The sequence below is a fragment of the Pinus tabuliformis genome, chromosome 1_1 (assembly GCF_031772625.1).
Source record: "Pinus tabuliformis cultivar Carrire ecotype Pingquan chromosome 1_1, CPIR1, whole genome shotgun sequence".
NCBI classification, from domain to species: domain Eukaryota; kingdom Viridiplantae; phylum Streptophyta; class Pinopsida; order Pinales; family Pinaceae; genus Pinus; species Pinus tabuliformis.
In genome coordinates, this window is record NC_142297.1 from 645356249 (window position 1) to 645371460 (window position 15212).

At 35.9% G+C, this 15212-nt stretch overlaps 2 protein-coding genes across 2 annotated transcripts; both read right to left on the reverse strand.

Moving 5' to 3' along the window:
- Nucleotides 1–3895: 3895 nt before the first annotated feature.
- LOC149215011 (uncharacterized) lies at nucleotides 3896–5687 on the reverse strand. Its single transcript, XM_089391030.1, has 2 exons — nucleotides 5338–5687; nucleotides 3896–5239 (listed from the first exon to the last, which is right to left on the reverse strand). Exons 1-2 carry the CDS (start codon nucleotides 5617–5619, stop codon nucleotides 3905–3907), a joined length of 1617 nt encoding a protein of 538 aa, XP_089247156.1. The 5' UTR covers nucleotides 5620–5687; the 3' UTR covers nucleotides 3896–3904.
- Nucleotides 5688–5845: 158 nt separating this feature from the next.
- Nucleotides 5846–8098, reverse strand: LOC149215012 (disease resistance protein RUN1-like). Its single transcript, XM_089389590.1, has 2 exons — nucleotides 7533–8098; nucleotides 5846–6956 (listed from the first exon to the last, which is right to left on the reverse strand). Exons 1-2 carry the CDS (start codon nucleotides 8096–8098, stop codon nucleotides 5846–5848), a joined length of 1677 nt encoding a protein of 558 aa, XP_089245716.1.
- Nucleotides 8099–15212: the final 7114 nt, after the last annotated feature.

The following is a 15212-nucleotide window of genomic DNA, read 5'->3' on the forward strand; positions in this document are numbered from 1 at the left end:
TCTATGATTTGCAAATTATAGACCAAAATGAATGCTTCGGCATATACTATGTAACTTTTTATCCTGGTAATAAAAAATTCGATTTTTTCTTTGGAAAAAAAAAGTTTTGAATTTATTTTTTATTTAAAAAATAAAAAAATTTAATTAGTATTAAATTAAAAAATTCAATAATTAAAAATGCAGCTTTGCTCTTTTCATTTTCAAATTCAAAGAGTAGGTGCTCTTTTCATCTTCAAATTTAAAGGGTGGGGAAGAATTATTAATGATTTAAATTTGAATGGATTAAAAAAATAAAGTTACATTAATTTTTTTAAATGTGTCTATGTTTTTTTCAATAATTTTTTTTTCAATGAATTATCTTAAAATAAATTAAAACTTTTAAAATATATAAAAATAAAATAAAACTTTTAAATATATAAAAATAAAATTCTATGTCAAAATTAATTTTGATTAAAACTTATAATTTTCAACTATTTTTTTAAAATTTAAAATAAAATTCAAAATATAATAAAATTAAACAATAGTTTTCTAATTATATGTTGTTTTTTTGTAAATCAATATTCTATTTATATTGAGAAAAAGATGTACAACAAACAGAGCAAAAAGCAGGTGATCTCACCTAGACCGGGTTTATTGACCAATGTTTGCAACAAGTGACAAAAATACAGAAAGAAGGCTAAGGAAAACGTGCACAAACGAGAGGGCCAGAGGCACCAAAAAATAGACAATACATAAAAAACACCTAAAAGCATACTAGTCATCCGACGTAATGGAAGTTGGGTTGTCCGGGGTTGTTCCTGGAGGAGGCGGGGGATGGAAGTTGCACTAGACGTGCCCTTCGAAGTGCGCCAGCCAAGTCTCCAGCTTTTCCACTTTTTCTACAAGGTGGTTTTGGCCTCGCTAGACCACCACCACTTGCTCTCTAACCTAGCACTGAAAGTAGTGCATCCTATCCAACGTGGCCATCAACTCAACATGCTCCTCCCAACTATCCTGTTCCGCTGCGTCCACCCGATCCATTAGAGTTTGAATGATTTCCCGACAATTTTCCAAACAACGGTGTTGAAGTTCTTGCGAGCCGGGAGCTGCATGTCGCCCAGATCCACGGTTAGTTGTTCCTCCTCCTCATTTGCCACCCTGACGCTGAGTTTGTTGTGCCCGAACACCACCGCCACCACTGGAGCCCCGCTTACCTCCACCACAACCACTACGTAGTTCCATGTCAGCGTGACAAGAGCGACCCACTGTCTTGCCACCGCGGCGTGCACCAACCAACACTATTGCCAATTCATCCGAGCCCACAAACCCTGGCATGGCTGACAGGGAGGAGCGCCCACGTCATGTGGATTATTTCATGTGGCTCAAGTCAGGAGGGCCGACACCAACAAATTTCAAATTTCATCCCGCTGGACTTTGCCCCGACCACCACCCTCGAGAGCCAGGACTCCCAACACTCTTAGAATGCCTTAGAAGGCCACCCACTGCACCCTAGCCATTGCCTTGCCACCTGATGGGAACCCCGGCACGAGGTTGAGTAGCAGGAGAAGGAAAATCCGGGGAGAACATGCCCCAGGCCGACGCTACCCAAGAAGCTTCGCACAGACCACACCAAGATGTCGACGACCCTGTGTATTCCAAGAGGACGACTCTGGTGTCACCGCTGCCCACCAAACCACCAGTCCCGCCAAATTCTAGGCCAGGCTTCAGAAATGGAGAATTCCACCAAGAGACACTGCCACTCTCAACTATACCTCCTGCGATACCACCTTCGGGCTCCTCTCTCAACCCAGCCACTCAAACATGTTAAAAACCATAGAAAACCGAAATAACAATTTCCCTCGTTTACCAACGTCCACACAATGCAGGCACAGTAAAGCCCGGGATATCTTGGGAAAAATACTCTACTGAATTCACCATACCAAAGTCAAAGAGGAATATTGAATACCACCCTCCCGCGCTGGAGGTCCTCTGTTGTCGCTTATGCTTACGCGCATGATACCACCCAGGATCCCAACACCAAACCAAGACACAAATGCAAATGCCAACCTTCCTTGCCATCCCGCTCGTTAACCTTACACCACCCATGTTCTCTGAGACGAAACGAAGTCTCGCACGATTGCAATAAACTCTTCCAGTACACCTCTCGTTGTGTCGATTGAGATGAGGGGATCAGGAGGCCAATCCTCCGCCGGCAAGCCATATGTTGTCATTCATGGGACTCGATTGCCATGTGCTTCGAAGTTCTCACCCCATTGGAGAATTAGTTATATGTTGTTTTAGAATAATTTCTTTTTTTAATTATTATATTAATATAATTTGTCCAAATTTAATAAAAATTCAAGTCAGCATTCTATAATCCAAAACATTTTAAAATTTAAATTTATATACCATAAAAAAAACTCATTTTAAATAACAAAAAATTATAATTTAACTAAAAATTATCTTACCAAATTTTAGCTAAACAATTTTAAATTTTATAATTAATAAATAACTACAAAAATTAATACTATTTAACATAACACCAAACTGGAAAGTGATATGAAACCACATTTTCTTTAGCACGTGACCAGTCTACACTGTCATAAAAGATAGAGGATACGGATTTTTTTGGTCAAACCTCCACTTATTTAACATTATGCTACATCTGTGATATTGAACCCCATTTCCTTCACACATGACCAATCTACACTGTCGTGGAAATTTTCGTCGGCGTCTTCTGGTGCGCGTCAGCAGTGATACGACAGCCCACGGGATTTTTTTTGCAAAGTGTAAAGATTTAAATTGCGAAAACCATTAAATTAGTGATTTGACTAATGAGTCTGTTTTGAAATTCTAACTCTATTACAACCCAAAATCAATAGAATTGTTTTTAGTAAGATTTACCATTTTTGCAGTGCAGCTCACAACATACTTTTCGTCTGTTTTGAAATTGCCCAACCCTGCCACAGCACAAAGCCAATTATCATTTTTGCAGTGCATTGAATATGCACTCAGAGTGTAACCTTCAATCTCTGCCATTGGCCGTTTTGACTATAAATTCAACCTGCTTCTTAAAAGGATTAAAATACAATGTTCAGATTGAATTGATATTAAGGAAAATATAAACCATCCAAATACTATTTCACATTCAGAAAGAAGTGTTTTTAACTATTTTATGTTTTGGTTCCTTTTTACACATTCAAATAAGATTTGGGTGATAATACAATGGCCAACGATCTCTTCTTAAACAGGAAAACTATTATTTCATACAAAATTGAACACTAATACAGAGATGAATCGAATTATTTAAAGGAATAAAATCATTATTAGTGTTCATATATACTGGCTGGTTTACTCTTCAGTAGTTCCTCATCTCTTAAGAGTCTAGCGGTCCTTTCTTAATGCACTGTCCTGCAAATAAAGATATAATCTGGTCAATTCACAGTGACAGAGGTCTGCAGAAATATCAAATGATTATAGAATGTTATACTGAACTTACTTACAACCTGTTTTCAAGATTTTAATGATATTATATACTGTTTTTTATAAGCAAAGAGATTGTCCAAAGTGAAACTACCTTTCCGTAATAATTACATATCATAACACATTTCCCAGACCCCATAAGTAAAAATATCTTTCAATACAATTAATTATATTTATAAATATAATTAATAAAGATATTTGATAAATTATAACACATTATATCAAAATAATATTACAATACAATTATAACATAAATTATTACAATACAATTATATTTGATAAATTATAACACATTATATCAAAATAATATTACAATACAATCCATAACAATCTGCATGAAATATAATCAGTATTGGACTTGGCAATTAAAAGTTGCTTCTTTCAAATGGATTCCATGTAAAAATGTTTCAGGGAAATCCCCTACCAATAAATCATGGTCAAATTAGTTATCTTTGCCATCTTTGTTTTCAACATTAAATCCTTGCTTGAGTCGGAGCTGCAACTGCTCCAACACTCCATTAACCCACTTTAATTTGGGACACCCTGCAATATACAGCTTCTTCAATGACATTATGTGTACCACACCAAAAAGCTCGTGTATCTCATGACATTTACGAACACGTAGTTCTCTGAGCTTTGTGAGCTTCCCCAGGCCTTCTATGCTCTTTATCTCGTCACAGCCTACAACCCACAACTGCTTTAAAGATACCAAGGGTTCAAAACTCGGCAGGTCTTTCACTTTATCACATTGGATCATTTCGAGAAACTCAAGCTTTCCCAAACCAGTAAAACAGCTTATTTGCCTCAATTCTGAACAAGACTGTAAAGTCAGAGTTTGAAGATTAGGGCAAATGCCCACCGGAAAGCCTGCCTCCAATATTTTTGTCCCTGACATCCATAGCTCCCGAAGGCCAAACATGCAATTGTCATCGGTGGATGACAATTTATCCAACTGTCTTTCCCCTGTTCCTCCTTCAACCCTTCTGAATGGAAGTTCCAGCAACGGACATTTATCTACACTTAAAATCTCCAGAGACTTCATCATAGCGAAATCTTGTGGCAAGTATTCTATCCCACATTTCCATAATTTCAACTTTTTCAACGGACTCGACGGTCCAAATGATTCTGGCAGGCGTGTCAGTTTCCGTGAACCGGTCACTGACAAATCATTCAAGCTCTTAAGATAACCGAGGCAAGGTGGCAGCTCTTCCAACAAATTCTCTGTGAACAAATCTCCTCCTATTGTCATAACTCTCAAGTTGCAGAGTTCGCCCATACCTCCGGGCAATTCTTTTAAGTCTGTTCCCTCCAGTAATAATTCTCCCAAGTGTCGTTGTCGTGCAACTTGGGATGGCAATTCTTTCACCTTCTTACATGATGAAAGATCCAAGAATTCCAGAGTGGTAATGTTTCCAAGTGCTCTATTGGAAATGGTCAAATTGGAGCAATTGCAGAACGATAGATGTTTGAGTCGACTTAAATGCCCAAAACTATCCGGAAGCTTTTGCAAGCTGGAAGCATTTGTCAAATCGATGTGCTCGAGAGTTGTAAGCTTTCCGAAGGAATCAGGCAGCGACATCATTTTCTCACACCCTTTTAACTCCAAGTATTTCAAGGAGCGAAGGTAACAAAATTCTTCAGGCAAACTTTCCAGTAGGATGCCGTGGAAATGTGGACAACAGATGATAATCTTTTCCAGATGCTTCAGCTGCCCTATGGACTTGGGAAAGGCCGAAAGAGGAGCGATGATATTTAACTCACGCAACTTCAGAGGCGCCTGCAATGTTCAGATTTGAGCGATCAAAAAGATGTAATTGACAATTTTCGCTTACAGATGGAATTTGTAATGAAATTAAGAAAGATCAATAAACATACCTGAGATTGACGTTTCCACAATATCTCCAATTGGCCCCCGGCTATTTCTAAAACTTTCAAATTCTCCATCGGGATCCAGGAAGGCAGACAAGAATATGGACACTTATACCATCGGAGCCATATGAGATTTGGTGACCGTGCCCTCCTCATTATGTTTTCTAAATAACCAGCTTCAGTTGTAACAAGCTGCAAATTCAGAATACCACCACGACCAAAATTATTGAATAGATGCCTCAAACAGTTCCCGAATACCTCATCACACCATCTTCTATACCATGACATTTCTGAACTCCTCGTGATGAGCGAATCGGAAAAACGATGTGCTCGATTAATCGTCTTGATTCCGTGAACTTCAGTTGTTACCTGTTAATTGATCAAAAGTAAAAATCACACAGATCTATGTTTATCTTCAATTTCAAGAAAACTAAAAGTTCGTTTTAAAGCCAAAGACAAAAGTTTTAACAGATTCAAGTTCGTTTTAAAGCCAAAGACAAAGCTTTTAACTGATTCAAGCACTTACAGATGACGATTGCTCCAACCAATCATCAATGGTGTTTGTCGTGTAAGACCATAGACGGAGGGGCATGGATACGTCCTGCGCAATATTTCTTCCTAGATCTCTTATGTGATCATGCATTTTTATTATTTTTATCTTATTTCCATGATCCACCTCCAGTAGACACTTGTCTTCTAGATTTTGAAGTCCCACCACACCCCATAATTTTATAGCCAAATCTCTGTCTTCTCCTATGAAATAACAAGCAATATCTAAGAATAATCGTTGTTCCTCCTCATGGAGTTTGTCATAACTGATTCTAAGCCTTTGATGTATTTCCACAGGTAATGTCTTGTGAAGTTGATCCAATAGCTCCTCCCAGTACCTTCTGTCATTTCTTCCGCAAACAAGCGCTCCGAATACCTTTAATGATAATGGCAAGCCATCACACGCCTTTACAAACAGATCTACCAGATTTTCAAATTCTGGTGGAGGGAGTGAGTGATAAAAGGCATATGAGCAGAAGAGTTCTTTGGAGTGTCGTGTATTCAGCCCCCCTAAATTATAAATTGACGACCCTAACATTCCTGAGCTTTTGAGGACATGCTTGTCCCTGGAGGTAACCAAAATCAAGCTTTGGGGACTAAGGATATGCTTAATTGGCAATATCACATCCAGCTGATCGGCACTATCTACATCGTCTAGAACGATAAGAGCGTGACAAGATGAGAGATGCCTTTTAAGTATCCCTATACCCTGGGCAGTACTGTCAATTTTGATATCCATACCTTTCAAGTCCTTAATAAGCTGGCTCTGCACAGAGTTTAGAGACATTCTAGCTGCCTTTTCTCTAACATCAAATATAAAGGAGGATTTATTGTAACAAGATCCCATGCAGTTGAAAATTTGTTTGGCCAGTGTCGTTTTGCCTACCCCGCCCACACCAACTATTCCAACAATTTCCGTTTTCAGCCGCTCCTCCTCATGTTGCGATAGCACTGCTTTTTCAAACTCCTGCAACTTTTCGCCCAGACCAGTTGGATATTTAGCAACATCCAATGGTGTTCTTGGAACCGTTTTCAAAACTTTTTGCAACACTTTATCCAAGAGTTCGCCCTCGTCCCTGAATAATTGTAATTGAGAGAAAAATAAGCAGTGAGAAATGTCTGAGTATCATATTGCATCTAATATCATTCCGACATAATTGAAAACTAACGCGGACAAGTAAAAAACAAGGAGATGAGGAGAATCCGGCAACTGATAAGCTCTTTTTATCAGAATCAGAATCGCAAAGGATCTCAAAAAGAGGAACCGCTTATGAACAGGGTGTATTGACCGATGCTCGGAGTCCGATGCTTATGAACGGGTGTATTGACCGATGCTGGATACTTCAATCATTTTTAGGAGCGGAAATGGGACAGTTGATCTTTTGGGCGAATTCTGCTGTAGTATTTTTTTGTTGTTGTTTGTCAAATGTGTTTTTGTAAAGATATAATGATGCTGGTTATGTAAGTGATAAAAAAAAATGATTATAGGAATAATTTAGACATTTATGTAGCAGATAACAGATATAGGAAAATTGATAAAAATCTACAAATCATCTCATAAATTATGTACACTCTTTTGTTTTTACTCTCCTGTTTTTATTAATAAAAGGATAGCTTTACTTCTTCTGAAAAAAGAAAGAAAAGATGCTCACCCATTAAAAGCTTTCAGATCAAAGCCGCTTATATCCGCCGCATCAGAAAGAGCTTTTCTCCATTTTTGGATAGTATCCGAGTCGTAACGTCTTTTCCGTTCCCCGGTTCGAGGGTTGAATGTTGTTTTCTCTCGGTGCTTTTGCAGTGCTTCAGCGAACTCTCCGTCCTCACCAGTGTGCCGGACCACAGAAGGTTTCACGTTGAGAAAAACGGGAAGGATGGTAGCCCCTGACTCTTTCATCAGGACGAGTTCATCGAGGCACCAACTGGATTGTGCATAATTCTTGGAAAATATAGCAATGTGGACAGAGGCTACTCGAATAGCATGGTCTATTTGAGAAAAAATACTCTGACCCTCCTCCAATTCGGGCTTGTCCAGAAACACTCTTAATCCATGGTCACGAAGCCGTCTGTAGAGATGACTGGCGAAAGTGTTCTTAACATCCGGCCCACGATGGTTTATGAACACATCGTAGTCGGAATAAGAAGTCGAGGCACACCAGGAGGCAGTGGAGGAGGAAGAAGCAGCCAAATCGGAAAGGGGACCTGTTGTTAGAGATGCCATTGTTATTGGTATAATATAGATAATGGATGGACTGATAGGCAGAATAATAACAACGATGCAACTTAGCGCAGGAAACTGCAAGCAAGAATGCGCCTTATAAAGATTAAATCAACGCGGTTATGTTAGCGCTTGAGGTGAGGGTTCGGCAATAGGCAAACAGATGTGCTCGACACAGATGTGATGGATATGGGATATACTAAATTCAAAATGGAAGCCAAAATCCATGGGTTATCTAACATAAAATCCATGGTCCAAATAAAGATGTCTGGAAATTCGTTAATTTCTATATATATTTCTTTTATTCTCCTCTACAATTTTCAATTTTTCATTACATCACCGGCTGGTGCCATTCCATTCAACGCACACTAAATTTTCTCATTGCGTCTAAGGGGTACATTTTCATTCAAAGCCAACCACAATTTTTCAATACTTCAAGGGTACCATTCCATTGGACGCTAAACACATTCCACTTCGTTCACAGATTATATTATAAATGACAAACCTACCTCACACCATAAAAATCAACGAAATTATATTATAAAGGACAAACCTACCTCATACCATAAAAGTCAACGAAATTATATTATAAATAACAAACCTACCTCCCACCATAAAAGTGGACGAAATTACTATGTAAGGCAATAAGAGGAAATGAAATTTTAATAACGAATTAACTTTAGATCATCTCAACTTATGAGATATCTAAATTGACCAACCCATTTGTATATAAAGTCGTAAGGAATATAATAGATGATATGATCACCTCATATAAAATTATATAAAATCACAATGTTATGATCAAATTTTATTTTAGGGAGATATGAAGTTACCTTCGCATGAAGTTACTAGTAAAATAATATACGATTAAATATTATTTTATGGAGATATAAAGTTATGATAACCTTGACATGAAGTTACTAATAAAATAATATACCATTAAATATTATTTTATGGAGATATGAAAGTATGATCACCTTCACACGAAGTCACTAATAAAATAATATACCATTAAATATTATTTTATGGAGATATAAAGGTATGATCACCTTCACACGAAGTCACTAATAAAATAATATACCATTAAGTATTATTTTATGGAGATATGAAGGTATGATCACCTTCACACAAAGTCACTAATAAAATAATATACCATTAAATATTATTTTATGGAGATATGAAGGTATGATCACCTTCACATGAAGTCACTAATAAAATAATATACCATTAAATATTATTTTATGGAGATATGAAGGTATGATCACCTTCACACGAAGTCACTAATAAAATAATATACCATTAAATATTATTTTATGGAGATATGAAGTTATGATCACCTTCACATGAGTCACTAATAAAATAATATACGATTACATATTATTTTATGGAGAATGTGATTATATGTGGTAATTCATAATTGATGATCTCATTCTATATAAATTTTGATGTTATGATAAAAACTATATAATTTTAATGTTATAATAAAAATTATTTTATAGAAAATGTGATTATATGTTGTCGTTTATATTTTTTTTTTACCAATTAACATGGGAAGAGGTCATGAATTTTAAATCACGGATTCTAGAGGTCTTAGACTTTAGATCATCCAAAATTTTGAAGTATCTAAATTGACCACCACACCCATCCACAACAACCTTACATAAAGTCGCAATGTTATTATTCAAAAACTATTTCATAGAGAAAGTGATTATACATTGTCATTCACATTTTCATTCTAATTAGCATGAAAGAGGGAATCGATGAAAATATTTCATTCCAATTAGCATGAAAAAAGGGAATAGGCTTTAAAGTGTGACTTCCAGAGCACTTGAGATTTACATCATTCAAGTTCATGAAGCATCTATAGAAAGGTGGTAATATCAATTTACCTATAAGCTCAAGTCCTAAAAATGCCTGCATTTCTGACAAGTTTATCTAGTAATTAAGGGTTTCCCTTAAATTTGTTCACCTCCACTCAATACCAAAAATTACTCCTGTTTAAGTTACTATCCAATCAAAATCTATATCTCAACAACAACAAAAAAGTTGACACAAGGTTTCAACATATATTGGGACATCTTTATATTAACCCAATTTAGAGAAAGCTTAAAAATATACCAATTGTAAGTTGTTATAGGTGTGCACATTATACAAGCTATTTATCTTAATTAATTTTGTATTTTCATAAAATAATTATCTTAGAATAAATTAAAACTTTTAAAATATATGAAAATAAAATTCCATATTAATAATTGGAAATTATAATTTTCAACGAATTTTTTAAAGTTTAAAATAAAATTCAAAATATAATAAAATTAAGAAATAGTTTACTAGTCATATGTTAGTTTAGAGCCAAGATATTTATTTATTTATTATTTTAATTTGTCCAAAATTTTATAAGGATTTGAGTGAGCTCTCCATAACCCAGAACTTTTTAAGGTTTAGATTTGAATTTATATATACAGTGGAAAACTCATTTTAAACAACAAAAAGTCATAATTTAACCAAAAATTGTTTTACCAAATTTTCACTAAATATTTCTCAACCATATAATTAGTAAATAACTCTGTAAATTATTACATAATTAAATATCTTCGACCATGTAACATAACACCAATCTTGAAAGTGATATGAAACCACATTTGATTTAGCATGTGACCAGTCTACATTGTCATAAAAATCACATCACCAGAAGTTTTGTCTCATCATCTTGATACTTCTAATTGTAAATATGGCTTACTTCTTAAAGATGCATTGTTGTCTCAAACTTCATGCCCAATAATTAATGAATAAAGTGAGTTTCTCCCATGACCCCTGAATCCACTACTCATATGCAAAAACTAACTACACCATTGTGATCCTCGTGAAATTTTGATTAAAATGAGTATAAATCTGGCCACATTCTGACAATGTTGCTTCTGGCCCCTAAGGGAATCTTTTAGATTCCTCACAGCATCAAAATGGAATATTCCCCAAGAATATTTTACCTTTGGAACCTCGTCGTCAAGGTTCTTCATGCAGATTTCCCCCGCTCTAGGTTATGTTGTTCTGTCAACATTCCACAACCTTCTACGTTTCGCACTCCTCCCCATCAATTGCAATGACATGGCTTATATAACAAAATTTTGGCGGAATAAACAAAGCCCCGCCCATTAGGTGGTTGGTTGGAAAACTAAGTTTAGGTCATGGGAAGTTGGGTCAGTTGGGGGTTCAAAACCATCAACCCCATCCAACACATGTTTTAATACATAAAACAATTTGGTTCATTGGCATAACCATTGTGACCAATATATAACATATGTTGTTAACAATACATTACAATTTGTTTTATATATATGGTATTAAATAACCATATACATTACCCATGGTTATAACATGCCATTGTTAATATATAATGAACCTCCAATCAGATCCATGACCATATTTATATGGTTAGTTATAATTTTGTTTTATATGCCTCACAGGGGTAATACATTAACTATATATATATATATATATATATATATATTTGTTTCTTTGTCTTTTGTAGGACAAAAGGATTCAATGATTTGTTTCCATATGTTAGTGACTGGTAGGACAATAATTGGTTTCCATTTAAGCCTTGCATCCCATGTGGCACATTGTAGGCCACCCTTTTCATGCTTGTCCTGTCAACTTCAAACTCTGATCATTTGGTCATACAGACTCATATTTGAGTGTCATTTGCGCCAAAGGAATCATAGCAACAGACACTTTAATTTGGTGCCAATGTTGTTGATATTCAAGGACTTTGAAACTTGAGCCTTTAAGAATCCAATTGGATCATTCCTCCCCACTGAGGGAAATTTGATCCTTTAAAAGTATAAACAGTACTGCGATCTCGATCTGCATAACGAATGTCTCTAGAAGTTCACACTCTTTTCTCCTTCACATGTGTACTTTAGAGCCAAAAGTGATGAAATCGAATCTTCTATCCATATGCAAACTTGTAGCTGCCAATACATGTCCAAATTGCAAGATTCCAAAGAGGACCATACTTGCCAAAATTTATAACACACTCATGGTTAATTTTACATCAGAAACCATACCCTTTGTTATCTAATTAAAAATCCAAAATATCACCATGTTGCACTCACACTCATAAGTGATGTTATACACTTCATCACTTTTACAAACATTAAAAATCAACATGTGATCTATAATGGTGGCCATGCGGAACTTCCTAGAAAAGTTACCCCTTCCTTACCTAACTAGGTTAATGGATTTTCTTCCTGTAGTTGACTTCCTTGTTGAACTGCTTCATTGGTTGGATCCTGCACAAGTGCTTTCTTATGCTCCCTGTCCTTCTTTGGGCATAGCCTTGCAATGTCTACAATGGTTCTTCTTCCTCCAAACTTTCTTGACCTTCTTTTCCCCCTGATGTGGATATGGGTCCTTATGTTGTGTCTCCTTCCACGTCGACGTAACCTTTCCATAATGATTGTCTCTAGTTCAATTCTCGCGAGGAGAACTTGCTTTAGCTCTTCCTTTGGAATGCTCACTATCACTGAAATGTTGTGATGTGCTCTAAGCATCTTGCACTGACCCAAACTTGTTGCTTGAAGACTCACTTGTTTCTTTTTTCTGACATATCCCAATCCTTCATATCAGGGTAATTCCACCACTTGGATGGGATTCATAATGACTTGGCCATTAACTCTTAATCCATTGCCTTAATATATCATCTTCTTCATTAGCTTCAAACGAATACCTGTAGTGTGCTTTTTAAATGCACAAAAATCATAATTATAATGTGAAAAAGAAATATAAGAATCATTGACACCCTTTACCTCAGTTTCTAATTCTGGAGTGGGTGATGATGGCTTCACCAAGCTCTCTCTGTACTTCAACTTTTTCAAGGCCTCTTCTGTGGCTCGTAGCTGAAGTTGCAATCCTTGCTTCTCCTCTTCTGCTTCTTGTAGAATTCTTCTCGGTCCAACATTCTCTGCTTGAATACTCTAATGATGAAAATAAGATGAGGAAGAAGAACATTCACTTGAAGATGGAGATGGAGGTTCTTCTTCATTTACTGAAGCATTCTCCTCTTCTTTATCTAAGTTCTTATTTTCGATTTCTTCTCATAATATACAAGAAATATATCTACCATGTCTGCCATCTGATACAAATCCCTATAGATATCTTTTTCTTTCTCCATTTTCCCTCCTTGTGTTGCACGTCCAATCTTTGGTTATCATTCACTTTTGCAATTTACATCAGCAAGAAGACCGCTTTGATACCAAACTTGATCCGAAGTCTTTGATTTACTGACCTTACCCAAGATATTTTCTTCGGTTGATGTTAACAAAATTGCATGAAAGAGCATGTAAAAACCATATGTGCAAATACTTAAAGAAGAAGAAACATAAAGGAGATCATAAAGACAATGCACACAAAATTTTGATAATGGATTTCATCTAGTGTGGACTACGTCTTTGGGCCCTTCTTCAATAGTGGGGAGGTCGCTTCATTCATCTTATAAAAAATAAATGAAAGGACATGGAAAAATACATCATTATACCTCTAATCCTTGGGGTGACTTGAAATTCAACTACCCAAAACAAAACAATCATAAAACCAAAAGGTTTGTCTTGTCCTCCTTAGACCTCCAATTGTAAACATGACCTACTTCTGAAAGATGCACTTTTGTCTCGATCTTCGTGCACAATAATTAATGAAGAAAGTGAGTTTCTGCCATGAACCCTAGAATTCGTTGCTTAGATGCAAAAATTGACTGCACCATTGTGATCATTGCAAATTCTGGTTAAAACGAGTATAAAGTTGGCCACATTCCGACAATGTCAATTTTGGTCCCTTAAGGAATCTTGTAGATTCCTCACAGCATCAAAATGTAATATTCATAGAATACTCCCACTGAATAATCCGCCTCTAAAACCTCACCATCAAGGTTCTGCATGTAGGGTTCCCTCGACCCCAAGTTTTGTTGTTTTGTCAACATTCCACAACCTTTCATATTTTGTGCTCCTCCTCGTCCATTGCAAATGACATAGATTATATAACAAACATTTGGCAAAATAAACAAAGCCCCGCTCACTGGGTGGTTGGCTTGAAGACTAAGTTTAAGTCGTGGGTGGATGGGTCGATCAGGGGTTCAAAAGCCGTCGACCCCATCCAACACATGTTTAATTACATAAAACAATTTGGTCCATTAACATAACTTTTGTGACCGATATATAACATCCATTGTTAACAATACGTTACAATTTGTTTTTTATATATGTGGTATTAAATAACCATATATATTACCCATAGTTATAACATGCCATTGTTAATATATAACAAATCTCCTATCAGATCCGTGACCATATTTATATGGTTCATTATAATTTTGTTATATATATATATATGGTTTTTGGTATATATTTGGGGGTTTATATGTGTGTGTGTGTGTGTGTGTGTTTGTTTTGTGTGTGTGCGTGTGTATATCTATCTATCTATCTATCTATCTATCTATCTATCTATCTATATATATATATATATATATATATATATATATATATATATATATATATATAAGATTGTTTCTTTGTCTTTTGTTAGATCAAAGGAGTCAATGAATGGTTGCCATATGTCAGTGATTGTTAGGAAAATAGTTGGTTCGCATGTAAATTGCAGGTCCCATGTGGCATGTCATAGCCCCCCTTTCTCTTGCTTGTCTTTTCAACTTCAAATTGTGATAAATTGGTCATACAAACTCGGATTTGAGTGCCGTTTGCGTCACTAGAATCATAACAACGAACACTTAAACACGGTTGTCAGGGGTATTGATATTCAAGGACTTCGAAACTTGAGCCTTTAGTGATCCACCTAGATCATGTGTCTCTTGGTATCTTGGGTATAAAATACACTTGAAATTTTTCATTTTATATACACACTTATCACTCACACATCTTTCTCTTACACACATTATGGTATCTACTTTATTTTCATGGTTATTAGTTGAAGTTCTAAGCGTGATTGCTTGATGAAGATAAAAGAACTATAATACATATACACAAGTAATTACCATAGTTCAAAAATAAAGTACTTGTATCAATTGTACGGAAAAATTAACACCAAGCAACAACACTGCATATTACGC

What these genes read in the sequence shown, in the direction of transcription:
- LOC149215011 (XM_089391030.1), bottom strand. Translation starts at nt 5,619, where the DNA reads ATGTCATGGTATAGAAGATGGTGTGATGAGGTATTCGGGAACTGTTTG. An exon ending in TGTGGAAACGTCAATCTCAG is followed by an intron (nt 5,240 to 5,337) that starts GTATGTTTATTG and finishes TGAACATTGCAG; the next exon opens with GCGCCTCTGAAGTTGCGTGA.
- LOC149215012 (XM_089389590.1), bottom strand. Translation starts at nt 8,098, where the DNA reads ATGGCATCTCTAACAACAGGTCCCCTTTCCGATTTGGCTGCTTCTTCC. An exon ending in GATCTGAAAGCTTTTAATGG is followed by an intron (nt 6,957 to 7,532) that starts GTGAGCATCTTT and finishes ACAATTATTCAG; the next exon opens with GGACGAGGGCGAACTCTTGG.